The 14,592-nt window shown below is 42.1% G+C and overlaps 1 protein-coding gene across 2 annotated transcripts in view; it reads right to left on the bottom strand.

Moving 5' to 3' along the window:
- Positions 1 to 14,592, bottom strand: part of ZSWIM8 (zinc finger SWIM-type containing 8) — a 60,575-nt gene that overhangs the window by 28,444 nt on the left and 17,539 nt on the right. For both annotated transcript variants that reach the window (XM_075422874.1, XM_075422875.1), the window contains exons 2-5: positions 6,197 to 6,350; positions 4,923 to 5,017; positions 1,905 to 2,077; positions 32 to 139 (exon numbers count right to left, since the gene is read on the bottom strand). In XM_075422874.1, coding sequence (XP_075278989.1) covers positions 32 to 139; positions 1,905 to 2,077; positions 4,923 to 5,017; positions 6,197 to 6,350 — 530 coding nt within the window. The remainder of the gene's footprint in view (positions 1 to 31; positions 140 to 1,904; positions 2,078 to 4,922; positions 5,018 to 6,196; positions 6,351 to 14,592) is intronic.

The raw sequence follows: 14,592 nt of genomic DNA, 5'->3' as shown, positions 1-14,592 counted from the left end.
AAAGTCAGTCCTCCCGACTGTCCCCATTTACCTGTTGTGGAAGTTCACTGATTAGGTACTGAGCAAATTTTTGCAGTTGATCTCTTTGTAGCCGAGACAAGGACTCAGAAACAGGTGCTCGTAAGCATACCGCAGATGCCTGAAGGAAGAAAAGGAGATACAAACTGACATTAACAGGTCAGACTTCAAGAAGCTGTGTCCACTGAATGGAATGCAGTGTCATGAACAGTAGCTATGCTGATCCATATCATGCTTGGTCTTGATGGACAACTTTTTTTTCTGTAATTATGTGGTGTGTTGCAGATAGGATGCAAATAAGCTGTCTAGGCTTTATAAAAACTGTTTTTAATAGTTTCTTTTCAATGAAACTGCTTTAACAGCTGTGCTTAAGATCTGTTGTTGCTAGCAATTGCACAAATACTGGCAGGGATTTCACAAACAAACCTCTAAAATAGGACACTATTCTTTAAGCTTCTGGCAAACCAACCAGCTCTGCGGGGGGCTGTTTCACAGAATCACAACCACCTCATTTATCTCATTAGAGGTTTTTTCTTCAATCTTAAAATCAGTCTCTTTCCATGTCTTAGAACAACTGAGATGATAAAAAAACCCCACCACTGGTTTCTTAACCTTCTTCACTCTACAGAATAAAAAATGCCAAAATGGCACCTACCTAAAAATTAACCTGGAAACAGGCAAGAGGATTTCAATAATAAAGGTGCTTCTGATATTGATTTGTCTACATAGAGCAATACAGCTTGGTTTGTAACTTGCTAGTGTCAGCAGTCAGTACATACAAACATGAAAACCCTTTTACTGTCATTTTTCAGGTACAAGAAAGGATTGGAGGGAAAAGAATGTTTTTGTCTTACACAGGGTCCAAACTCTCCGAGTATAAACAATACAAATGAAAATTTGTTTCCTATCCACGTTGCCCATACTCACCTTCTAAAACTGGAACTAATAATTCAAAGCAGAACCCATTTTTTTGCTAAAGTACAGAAAGTATACTGATATTCCAATGATTTCACAAGAGTATCAGTTTAACCCTATTACAATTGTCCATTATGAAATCCTAACAACCTTCAGCAAGTTATTAGCACTTCTTTAAGAATCTGGACTTGATCGTAACCACGTTAACTATAAAATGTTCTGTGACAGCAGAAAATCTTCTGTTCCTTTCAGTCGTCCAAGCTTAATCCTTCCTTCAGATGTGTTTTTCAGCTTCCCAAAGACTGAGGGAATCAATCTGTATGCAAGACTGAACCCTCAACTAGTGCATTTCATGTTGATTCTACACATTTTCACCTGGAGTTCACTGGGATGAGAAACAGCTACTTTTCACTCTATACAAGGCCACACAGAACACAAGCTGTCAAATAAAAACATAAACTTCACTGGCTGTTTGAAATGTACAAGTCAAAATGACACTTAGCTGCCTCAGCGTGTGTTCAAATGAACTGGTGAACACAAAGGCCAACAGCGATAAAAATTACGTTCCTTCTGCACTCTGAATGATCAAACCACCAAAAGAAAGAGCTTTCAAACCCCATATTTACAAAGACGTTTAATAAAAGACTAACTATTGGTGACCTTTCACTCCTCGCAGAACTGAAGAAAGAACGAGTAATTGTAGCATTTAAACGAGAAACAGGAAGGGGCCAGAAAGGACTCTGGATCTACCCGTAGCAATCTGCACGTTATCAAAGGACATGCTGCAGTTCAGAGCCTCAGACAATTCACTCAGCAGACTGCAACTGTGAGCATGCATTTGCACAATCTGTAACCAAAACGGAGTGCCAAGAACAATTTCCCTAAAGAGAGTGCGTGTTGCATAAAACCGCAACGAGGAGAGGCTCCGAGAAGGTGCCTCGGGGGGAGCAGCACGGCGTTTGAAGGCCTACATTGTGGATCCGGAAGAGGCAGAGCGCCACGACGTGAGCACACCACTTGGCCCCAGCTCCGCAGGTACAGCTGCACGACGTGATCCTGCACCGGTCAAACATCACCGCCACGTTGTACGCGCCCTTGGGCGGCACCATCTGCGGGGGTACCACAGTGGCACTCAGATGGAAACCTGTTAACAGTCAAAAGTCCAGAGTTACCCTTCTGGTGCTTGGGAGACAGATTTAGCTAGATGGCAATTTCCGTATGCACCATCTGAACAGCGAAACAACATCCGTATAGGGATGGACACAGATCTAGAGTGTCCAGCACTTGGTTTCTTCCCAATCAGCTACAGCAGAATATTAGCAGAGAGACATAACATGTTATAAGGGATTCAAAAATCTCAGCTTTTAATACATTAATTTATTTACATATTTATTTCTACTAATATTTAACAAAGAAAAGCAGAACTGGATAAAGCCATCACTGAAAAGTGTGGGTTTTGATCACAGGGTCAAAGCTAGACTACGCATATTTTAGGCATGATTTCGCTGATAATTAACTGTGGCAACAGTGCAGGACAGGCTAGGTGACTTCTTCAGAATTATTTCCAAGTCAGTCGACTTTCACAATTCTACAGTGAACTAAAGAATGCAGCACTTGCACCTGAACACTTACTTTCACTTTGTGAAATTAGGTACCTCCTTGCAATTTTGTGAATATCCCATTTTTATAAACCATGTACGCAGAAAACAAAAATCCCCTCTTGCTTAGACTAAAATCAATGGAAAAGGGAAAATTCAGCAATAATACTTGAATGAATCCAGCGCCATTAATCTGTGATCAAAATAAATAAATTATGAGTCTCATGTCAGGCAGGATGACAAAGAACATTAATGAGGCTTGGCTTTGTGTAAACTCATGTACAATGCATACCAGTTCTGCTCATAACGCAGCTTCCTCTACAGATAACGGTTATCCAGAGGCACACCTATTATGAGCAGGAAAAGGCCATCAGGAAAATGAATCTTGTCTCGAAGGTCCCCGCCACCAGTTAATAATCCTTTACAGCAACGAGTATCAGCCTCAGAGTCTTTCTGCTAGTCTCAGATTCAGTTTTACACTGAAGCCTGGGAAGTTCCGTCTGAACATGAGGAAGAACTTCTTCCCTCTGAGGGTGACGGAGCCCTGGCCCAGGCTGCCCAGGGAGGTTGTGGAGTCTCCTTCTCTGGAGATATTCCAGACCCGCCTGGACAAGGTCCTCTACAGCCTACAGTAGGTGACCCTGCTTCGGCAGGGGGGTTGGACTAGATGACCCACAGAGGTCCCTTCCAACCCCGACCACTCTGTGATTCTGTGATTTAATGAAGCACACAAAGCACCACGGGTATCAAAGCCATAACCAAAATTCAGTCCAACAATCTACCTTAAGTGAAAAAATATGGCTTGCGACAGATGATTGAAATAGTTTCTCCACCATCAGCCCAGGGTAGTACATTATAAATCCACACTACTAAGTTTTTGTTACAATATGGTGTATTATAATAACGATAGTGTTCAGGAATGCACGTGACCTACTAAATCCCATATAAAACAACGTGTACTATTTCTTCCTCAAAATATAATCTCCATGCCAACACAAACTTGCTTTTACCTTGCTTAACCTTTCTATTTCTTCTGTTCACCAGAATTCAAATCCTCTTCCTGATGTGGCTGATTATTTTGATTAGTACACATAATGCCACCCAAATTCTTCAGCCATTTCAGCAATTGGAACAGAATCAAAACAAAAGAAGGCATTCACCAGAAAATTACGGCACTGCTTACTATTAGCTACAGTTCTAATTTATGTTCCACACTTGGATAACACAACCCAAACAGTTCAGCTAGTCCTTCTGTTATACTAGAAGCATCTCAGGCTAATGCCAAAACGCCCTAATTTCTGCAAAAGCAAATTAAGCATTTCACAAACTGGAATTGCAGCAGTTCTGTTTCACTGAGATAAAGAAGTATTCGAAAGGTGTTAGAGAAGCACGGGTCACAGCTACGTGCTCTTATCAAGCTCCTACCATGAAATTTTTACTTGTATATGAAGACAGTTAACTGATTAAATGCAGATGGAAGATCAGTTAGAAAAAGAGACAAGGAAAATATCAAGGCTTCACCATGCCATATCACAAGCTTCAACTCAGAGTGTAGCTTGACGAACATCTGCCACTGACACTGCTGATTCAAGCAGCTCTGCCCAGTTCTTCTGCACCACCAGTCTTGCTGTACTGAACAGCTGTTTGTGGGATGGTGCAGGAAACCACACCAGGGAAAAATTCTGGGTTAAATTAATGGTTACTGGTAAACCAGGGAAAATACCACAATTCAGTTCACCGCGCAGCTTACAGAAGTCTGAGCCTGCAGGGACTGAAAGGGTGACTGTAAGGGGGACCACTGTGGAGTGCTTAGCCCAACACTACTGCGTAAAGAAATGGTCATCAAACTCTACTTGTTTACAGTCAAAGTGCAGCTATTGTCTTCTCCTGCAGGCCACAGCTCTCACCCTCCTGCTTAAACGTGAAGACAAGAATCACATCTACTGCACATCTGAGTGACTTGGCCACCTCATGGAGACTGCAAGAATGTTCTTCCCTCCCAGCCACCCCCTGCTCCCACTGCCTGATGATGGCTTATCTATTCCAGGCATTACAATACATTACAAAAATGTGTCTGCGTGTCCCAGGAGCATTCATCCTGCAAGTGCATGTAGCTCACAAGAAAAAACTAAGATTGATACCCTGTTCCTGGCAAAGCTCCACTCCCAGGAGACCGAAGGAGCATGTGCTGCAGGCCAGAGGAATTGCTCTGCCAGGAGTCTCACCCCCCTGGCTACCATTTTTCTTAAATGCACTGCGGGCACAGGGCAATCTTAGTGTAGGATGCCAGAAAAGCTCATTTGGAGACATGGTCATATGACTGCTGTCCCACGGCAGGTATGGTTTTGGGAATCTGAAACACCTAGAGACGTGGAGCTGCAATGCTCTTACCTATCTGGAGAGGGTCCTTGACAGCCCTCACCCGGAACAGCTGCTCCCCTCGCTGGAACTCATCTGCACTGCCATTTGCCAAACACGAGTACAATCTGTAAGAGGTACAAACAGCCTGTCAAGATCTTCACATTATTATCCGTTTGCAAACTTTGTTGACACGGCTTTTGAAAAATCTTTACGATCTTCATCTTTAAGATGAAGTCCAGCTCTTTTCTGCCATTTCTCCATTAAACTTCAACAACAAAAATCATTAGTCTCTTCCTAGCTGGGTTTGTGTGTCGCCACTGGCACTTCTAGGAATTTCAGCCTAAGGCTCTGAAATACAGATTCATTCATAGCCTAAAATTAAGCTTTTATATACAGTATAATACCAATTCAAGGTCCAATGTTCGCACACCACAGTAAAAACTCCTTGTACTTCTGGATGAGTTACTTGCATGCCCATGTGAGGTTCTTCTACATCTGTGCTCATCAGAATAACGAACGTGTACAACCAGCTGGCTTGCTCTGTTCCCCCACAGGTGATCTTACTAATTACATCAGCACTGCTACCATTACCTCCCCCCTCTGACACCAGAACATTAGATAAATGCACCTAAGAACTTGCAGGATGGTTCTTTCTAGAAGAGTGTAACACCACTAATTTGTGACAAAATTCTGAACGCACAGTTACATGGGTAGGCCTCCTATAGTATAAAAGCTTCAGCAAAAATACGTTGGTAGAAGAGCTAAAAGCACAGAGTTTTTGACTATGTACTCACAGAAATTGTGTGGAAACATAAGAAACATAGTCACCTCTCTGTCTGTATCCACTCTGATCACCGATGTACGCCGCAAATTCCGATCCTCCTACTTCCACCAACAGAAGGCTTGCACAGCATACTGAGCTAGCCCTCCCTGGCAATTTCTGAGCCCAGTTAAAGCTCTGACTCAACAGATTCAAACTGGGAAGAACACTGTGTAAGACTAACATAAGGACAAAACTCTACAACAAAGTCACTGTCAGGGAAATTAAAGGGTGCATTTATCCTGCTATCATTTACACATGGAACCTGCATGTGTACATGCTTTTCCAGGGACACATGCAGGGCAGCTCACCCCAAAATCAAACCCTGTATCACAGCACACCCCACAGTAACCCATCCACGTATTGCAAAATGCACATGAGAACAGCAGAAGCAGCAAATATATGGGACATCAAATGGACGATTCTCCTCTAGTGAGCAGAGCTTTTCCTCAAGCATCAATGAAACAGAAAGGGCATTCATTACCTGATATCTTCCTCATTTTCCGGGAAACTCCAGAAGGCGATCCGAAGCTGCAGTTGCTCAGGTACCGGAGGATAAACTTTCTCCACCACCTCGAATGGAATGTGAAATGCAACCTGCTTTGCAGACAGTTCCACCAATGGGATCACCAGCCCATCTAGCAAGACGAGAAGCAAAATACAATTAGCTATTCAGAGAACAAAACTCACGGGATGCTAAAGAGATCGGAGCAGGGAGCCCCTTCCACTTCCTTTCTTGCCTCAGCAAGTTCAAGGACCAATTCTGATAGACAGTAAAAGGCAGCACAGAATTTTTCTGCAGAATTGCCTGCCAACTTTATGTTTGTTTTCAGCCCCTTAGGGCATGGGTACCCGTTCCTAAAAAAATAGTCCTTCACCAGGAGACCTACCTTAGCCGAGCAGACATCAGGGACTCAGACTTTGTCTCCTGACAAAACTGCAGCCATTTAGCAAGACTTAAGATAATCAAATATTTTTCATGCATTTCCATTAGAATATGGCTGCAACATCCTGTGAATGTCAGGTGATAACACAGAGAACTATTACAGTGCATATGCACAAGACAGCAACAGAAAGGTTATCCAGGAACCATAGTATTGACTTTTTTGGTAACATTCAGTATTCACCTATTTATAGGATTTTAATATCAGTTAGTACTTGTTGTTTTATTCCCCTCACCACCATCTTTTGTATGACATCTATCTTTATATTTCAAGTTATTTACGGCAGCAACTGGGAATGTATATGTTTGTACGGCACTGACTACACCGAGCCTGTGAGGATCTGAACTGAAGGCACCAAGAGCTTTATACAAATGCATTTAACCACCGCCTTTCTACCAAACTAATTCCACTTTCTATGTTTTCAAGTGCAGATGAAGATTTCTTGTCATCAGACTACAGGAGCTTTACGTCTCTGCTTCGCTCCGAGCTAGATTACACTCCACACAAAATGCCAGACATGTCTTATCTGCAAGCACCTCACCGCTTTACTGAGCTCGCTTCCTGACCCATCGCTACAGCAGCCTTGTTTCCCTCATCTTCCAAACCCTGGTGCCAAGAGCCTCATTAATTCAGTTTCAGATATTTGATGTTACATCTCTTCACCTCCCTAACCATCTTCCAAACCACCACTGGAAGCCAGAAGGTAAAGCAATCTGGCCCTCAGCTTTCCCTCCCCACTGGCCTCCAGGCAACACACCAAAGGAAAACTTCAGCCCTGATGTCAGTGTGCGCTTTCTCACCCTCTGCCTAGAGCCACCCTCCAGTCCGACCAGCTGGGAACCAGCTAGGAAGGGAGAGGGCTTGGAGCGTGTGTGCAGGCAGCAAAGCAGCCAACAACTCCCCCAGCACTGAGCAGACCTGTCAAACAGAGGGATTACATAAATATGGAAAGAAAATAGAGTTTTCGAAACATGCCCATTTTTTATTTTCTGATTGCAGTGAAATTAGATTCATTAGGCAGCGCTCACTTCTCCCGGATAGGCAGCCTTACACTGTCAGGATTATTTCTCCATCACCAGTGACCTCCACTCTCGGCAACAGACAGAGCCTCTGTTTTACAGTGCTGTAATCCCATCCACAAACGTGAGAGCAGCAGATTGTAAAATGAACAACGATGGAAAAGCGGCGTGTCCCTTTCTCCACAGCTAGCAGATAAACAAGATTTTGGCAGAAAAGTCATCTCATTTCCACTTTCGACAACCAGAACAGGTGTAAAGCTTCCATCAAGTCACTAAAAAAAACTACTATTTTTAATTAGTCACTAAAAAAAATTACTGTTTTTAATTAGTGCAACATAGTCAACTTAAATATCATTGCTGCTACTACAGTAGTAGTAGATACCACAGAAGCTCCAAACTGAGGCACTTTAATACTTGAAATTACTCTGAGCAATGAAACGAGAGGTATTTTCTTGTAGTTTGAACTCCACTTTTTGCATAGAGGCTCTTTATCCAAGCCTTTCATTACACAGTACTAGAAAAGAGATAACACCTCAACAGCCTCTACAAGGTACAAGACTCAAAAAAGACTTCAGTACTGGGTGAGACACCTGCACATTCTTCAAAGAGCTGCAAGCCTGCAGCCTGGATGGCATTTCTTTTTACAAGCATTCGGTGCTGGGTGTGAAGGTTAGGCTAGAAATGCTAAGGACAGACTAGGTTGACAAAAAAAGCAGCAAACGCAAATGCATTCTGCTTATTAATCTATCAGTACACCTTAGTCTTAAAAATATTTTACTTTAACTGTTGCAATGGGCAGCACACATACAGTCAGTGACCAGGTCTCAATGGTACTAGCAGAGTAGCACTGGTGCTAGTCCTGAAATCACCCTCCACACTCTCCATGACACAGTCAAACTAAACCAGCTCAAGAAAAATACTTTGACAAGCGTTATTGAAATTACCTCTCCAGAGAAAACATTCCTTCCAAGCTGGAAGACAACACAAGCCCTCCTCATCTGCTCCAGCACAAGCCCAGTGCAAGTCAGCCAGCTTGATCTGAACAGTTTTACACAGCAAACTGAGGTACCAAGCTGACTTTGGATTGAACTCGTTAACTGATCCATCAGCTGGACCGTGTTAGCAGTAATCAGCAGAAGACAGGTTGCCAATTATCTGGCATATCCTAACCAATAGCCAGACACTCACAGCACACAGCTTAGACATTTTCAGAATAAGGTAAAAGCAGTAAAACCTGGTGGGGGGTGGGGAATCTAAAAACCAGTAGTCTTACCTATAAGACCATACATCTTTCTAAAATGCTGAATTTTCTACAGGGAAAAAGAGACATGGAAAAGAAATCGAAAATAACTGAAAAGCAGAAAATAATTTTTCAGTGATACTTTAAGGGCAGGTGAATTCACAGTAGCTAACTTGGCACACAGCGTAAACAGTAGAATTAGGAAGTTAAACCGCCCTAAGTTCCAAGGGGGTAGTCCCCGAAGTAGCCAAGGTGAGACACCTATCTAGAATGTGACTCACAGCATCAGAGGGTCTTTTCGGGTTAGGTCTCCTGTAAAGTCAGCTGGACAATCCACATTAGGTGCTTTAATGAGACTCTGAATATTCTCCTTTGAGCCCTAAACAAAGAGAAATCCACTCAAAAAGTTTATCTCTAGATACACAAATCCAGGGTTGGTGGATTCATGCCTACTTGTATCAAAAGGTATTATCAATAAAATAGACAGAAGGTACTCTCAGGTTCTAGAATAAATATATTTTGAGCAAGAAAAAAAAAGGAAGTCTGCTAACAAAGAAAAGGAGAAAGCATCACAGCTTCTGCTCAGAAAGCAAAGATAAGGACCGCAAGGAAGACTGCAAATGTAATACAAGAAAATGATACAGCAGTGAAATCAAACATACAATGCAAAATTGACAGATCTGCCAGATAAATCTAATCAAAGGAGAAGATCACTTCAAATTGTGGAGCAAAACTAGCAAGAATCACTGCTTCCTCTTGGGAAGCAGACATGATGGCCCAAGCAGAACAAAGCAAACCTTTCAGGTCTGGGAAGAACAAAGTCACAGGTAAAGCAACCTCAACCAATTCTCACTTACGGGTTAACTAACTAGCAAAACCCAGGTCAGGAAGGGATTTTGAGGGGCTGTCTAGTCTACACCTCCTACCTAGGCAGCAGGCTTGAGCATATCTAAACCATTCTGAATAAATCACGTCTCATTATTTACCTCCATGTGGAACGCGCAGCTTTGATGAGGACCATTCCACCCTTTTTGCTACTGTTTTATGTGCATTACAGGTTTGATTGTTACAGCCATTTTCTAACACCTAAAAATTTAGCACAGACATAATTATTCCGGCCAGAACAACAGCAACAACAAAAAACCCCAACCCGAAAACAGCCAACACAAGCCATGCACACAAACCTGCATCTTCACCAGCAGAACCAACTTCAGTGCCAGCTGGGCTTACCGACACAGGGATGCATGTGTAGCTACACTGCTTAACCTTTCCTAATACAGGGTAGGCTCGAACAAGTTGCAGCCAACAATTATTCATAAAGCCAGATCATGTTCAAAGTAAGCTATTATTCCTTCAGCACAATAATTGAGTTTCCATGATAGACAAACAGAGAAGAAGCTGCTTGACTAATCAGCAAAAGAGGGGCCATGAGAATACCAAAGAGTTATTAAATGGAACTGAAAGAAAAATCAACGAGGCCAAGCACTGAATGTATTCGTTATCTAACTGCGTTATTTCCATCGGGTTACTTTCATTTGACACAAGTCTCTAAAAATAAGCTACACGTACAGGTGAATAAATACAAACGCAAGTGAACAAATCTCACAGCAAGAGATAAGACAGTGCAAAGACAGGACGCGCTGCTTTTGGTGCGTATACCCTGGGAAAAACGGCATGTTAGGCTGCATTATCGCCTCAGAGCTGAGCCTATAGCTCTGATTTTATAGCTATCCCTGGTCCCCATCTCACCTTTCCCGCTAGCTTCAGTCCAAAACCTAACAGAGCGGAACAAAGTAATACAACTACACACAGAACAAGGAGGTGAAGAAAATTAAGTGAAGCACTTCTGATGCCAAAAGCTGAAGTGAGAAAAACAGTAAGACTAACAGGAAATCAGGCAAGCGCAATCTTAACAATGAAGGTATGTGGGGGGTGTTACAAAACCTGTTTTACAAATCTCGTTTAAATAAAGGTAAATATTACATTGCTTTTTACAGGCTTTGCCATGTAGAAAGATACATCTGTTACTGTAGAATGCACTTTAAACATCGCTGCTTGTTTTATTTTAGTTAAGTGCTTATCAGTAAAATGTCCTTTGACTAAAGTCAGTGATACATTCTCCCTCTGATACCCCTTAAAACTAAAAAGTGCTGAGAACTCTCAAATATGGGCAAGCAGAGCAAGCATTACATTTAACCATAACACACGTAAATCAAAACTCAAAAATATTTGGTTTCTCACTGTGTTCTATTTTTTGTACATTTCCTTCTAAAATTCTGCTGTTGGCTTTACTTTATTCTCTTGCTCTTTTTTCCCTTCCAAAAATTTACTCTCAGACGTACACGGCAGAGAAATCTATTCCTTCAGGTCCCAAACTCTGCAACAAACACCAGCAAACTTCACCTTTGTCTTGAACTCTGCAATACTTGAAGATGAATGCTCTGAATGTACTTAAAAAAACCCAACAGTTTCCCAAGGCCATCATCGCAAAATGAAACACGAGCTTTTTAATGAAGAATTTATTCTTCATTTCAAATATATTAGATCCAAGGTATTTAGACCATTACTTATACTTCTCTGCTTGTTGTTCTTCCATTTCACCACATAATCAACATCCTAAAAAGCAACATATCTGTTTTTAAAAAGAAACAAAATTCACCTCCAAGCTGAGGATAAGACACATGGTACGTAACAGAAGCATGTTGCAAAAGTCTGAAAATAAGACATTTTCTCTTCCTTCAAAAGCATTTCTCATCCAAAGCTCCGTCCACAAGGCTCATTAACTTTAGTTCTCTTTGCAAAGAGGCATTCAATTAAGGGCAGAACTGATTCAAGGGGTCACAGACACACCACCACCAGTCGGTTTTCTCTTACATTAACATTTCGCCCAGGTAGGTCCCAGCCCTACGACGTCACCAGCAAGGGAATATCTTCAGAAGTGCTGAACTCACATACCTGCAGCCTGTGTAAGCAGGAAGGGTACGTTTCTGTTCGCTTGCTGGTTTGCGGCTTCCAAGCACACACTTGTGCGATGGGTAGCTAATACCTGTCCTGTGCAATTTCCCAAAGTTCAGGCAGCATTATCAAAAAACACAGCACATCTATAACGCACTAGTACAGAATACATAGAAGGGGTGGAATATTAAGAGAGTCCTTGAATAGTCTTGGGATTACAATCTTGGGAGTAAATCAGACTAAGCACAATCAAATGTAAACTTCAAAACGCAGTCACAAACAGGATAGCTATGTTTTCAAAGAGGTAAAGGAAAAGTTCTCCACCTGAGTAGAAGAGATATTGCAGCCACTCTAGTCTGTGCCTGTAAGACTTGGAACATACAAAGGCTTTACATGGAACATATGAAGTACCAAGCTCCAGAAGGAAACTGAATACTTAACATAAAAAAGCAACTGAAATGGCTAAGGTAATTTTACACGTAGAGAAGAGATAACATACAAGCACTTGAAAACAATAGAAGAAGTATTCATCTTTAAAAACCCATGCCAAAATGGGTCAAAGTTAGGGGAGAGAGGACTTGGGATGAAAGAGTTCAAACTAAATTGAACAGCATGAGAAACTTTGGTTGTAAAGGCTCACAGGTGAACTGCTGGAGCAGCTATGAGGCTACACCATGTAGTAAAAGAAAGATTAGCTAGACATATGCCAAGAGTAGACTATCTAATAAAGTGCATTAGATAATAAAGAAAAATCTCACTCAAGGTACCCCCTTTCAGGCCTGTATTCTGATTATTACAATTAGGAACTCCTTTCCCTTCAAAAAACCCTCTCTCTCTGGGCTGCAGATGACCTTTTCAAATCACGCAGCCGGTCTCGGTGGTGCTCACAGCAGACACACACATGCCCACGCACATCATAGACTGCTTCAGCACAACTGGAGCCAACGGGTGCTCTTATGGCAGCCCAGCAGACATCCCGAGTACTGGACAGGCACCAACAATGAACTTTCTTGCCCCAGATACAACACAAGAGAAGAAACCAAACTGGCAAGCCGAGGGGTGAGGACCCCAAGACTGAACCGAGAGCCTGCAACGCAAGATCCCGACAGCAGAACGGACACAAGGAGCTGCCCTCGCACCCAGTTCCGGTCTAGCCTGACTGCGTGCAGAATGGAGCATCTAAAAAGCTGAAGACACAGTGCAATACTCAAACACTGGCTCCCAGCTGTCTTTAATTAGCATTCCTCTGCTTCAGATGAATAACTCCATGCCATCTTACACTGAGAGAAGAAAACCCACAACGTTCCTCATCAAAAACTAAGCAAACCACAGTACTGCTGCAAAGTAGGTGTTTATTTTCCTGTTACAGATTAAGGAAACCGATGCGAAGATACATGTTCCTCATTCCTCAACCATTCAAGCAGGGTCAGTCTTAAGAAAATATGCCACCCCTTTACCCTGGAACACCTGCTGGACCAAGTCAGAATAAAGTTTCGGCTGTTTGTTTCTCAGATACTACCCACTCCAAGCACATTCCCTGCAAAACACCTCAGCATTCACAAAGCCAGCAGCAACGACAAATGGAGAACAGTAAACTCTGGAAAAAAGCCTTTGGTGGAATTCATCTGTGCGAGGTTTCCACATGCTGTGACAGACCAAGACTAGATAAGAACAGGGATCAAGTGATGGAGAAAGGATGCTACAAACGCTGCTGCTGACTGACTGTTAATTAAGCTCAGAAAAGATGACTAGAGGGAGCTTTCTGACTTGAGGGCTCCTTTGGTTTTGTTTTCTCTCAATGTTTTTGTATTTTTAAAATGCCCACATACTCATATCAGGCTATCAGAGGCAGCTGAACTGCTCTAGAAAAACAGCAAGGACAGGGCACTGTAATGCAATCATCAGGTACTTCACGCAAAGTTAGTCACAGGAAAAAGTCTGCCAATATGGCTTTCTCCTCTAGGCTTGTATGGCAGGATGATCTCACTATGCAAGAATGAAAAAAAAAAAAAAAAACATTTACACATACACACTTTTTTTTACAAGCGAAAACATAGCCCTAGAGAGAACCAAGTGCTCAACAAACCAGCAAAATGCTCCAGAGAACAAATCACGATTCAGTTAGAACCACTAGCAGGTGGATTTGCCCACAGCATAAAGCAAACAAAAAGGAGCTATCGGGGTTACTTGGTTATATTTTTCTGTCCCTGTAATTCACCTGCTAAATTTGCACATTACCCTTCTTACTGCACTTACAGTGCAGGACTCTCAGGAAGGAAAGTTATCAACTAAATATGTTTTGTAAATTTAGGAACAGGTCTGCTTCTCTTGTTTGCTGTTTTCTTCTTCCTCCTTTTCCACTGCTACTACTTCCACAAGCTTACTAATAGTATTAAAACCTTAATGGGATCTGTGTTTTTAAGACTTTCCTTTACCTCTTCCTTCCCCACCCAGAGTTATACAGCTCTATCTGGATCCCACAACCATTTCGCAGCAGAGAAATTACGCCGAGAATAATGTCACAGGGTAGCAAATGCAGAGATTTATAAGACTGCATTAAAAGCAAAAATCAGAACTGGGGGTAGGCCTACATCAGCCCAAAGCCACAGAATGACATTTTTATATACAAAACAGTTGAGAAGACAAATAAGCAACAGAACTTTTTCATTAGTGTTTACTGGATAAGACTGATGAGATTCATAGCCAAGAACCGTTAAAAACA

Source organism: Opisthocomus hoazin, chromosome 6 (genome assembly GCF_030867145.1).
Source record: "Opisthocomus hoazin isolate bOpiHoa1 chromosome 6, bOpiHoa1.hap1, whole genome shotgun sequence".
Taxonomy (NCBI): domain Eukaryota; kingdom Metazoa; phylum Chordata; class Aves; order Opisthocomiformes; family Opisthocomidae; genus Opisthocomus; species Opisthocomus hoazin.
The sequence above is the reverse complement of the archived record's forward strand: the minus strand, read 5'-3'. Positions and strand labels throughout refer to the sequence as shown.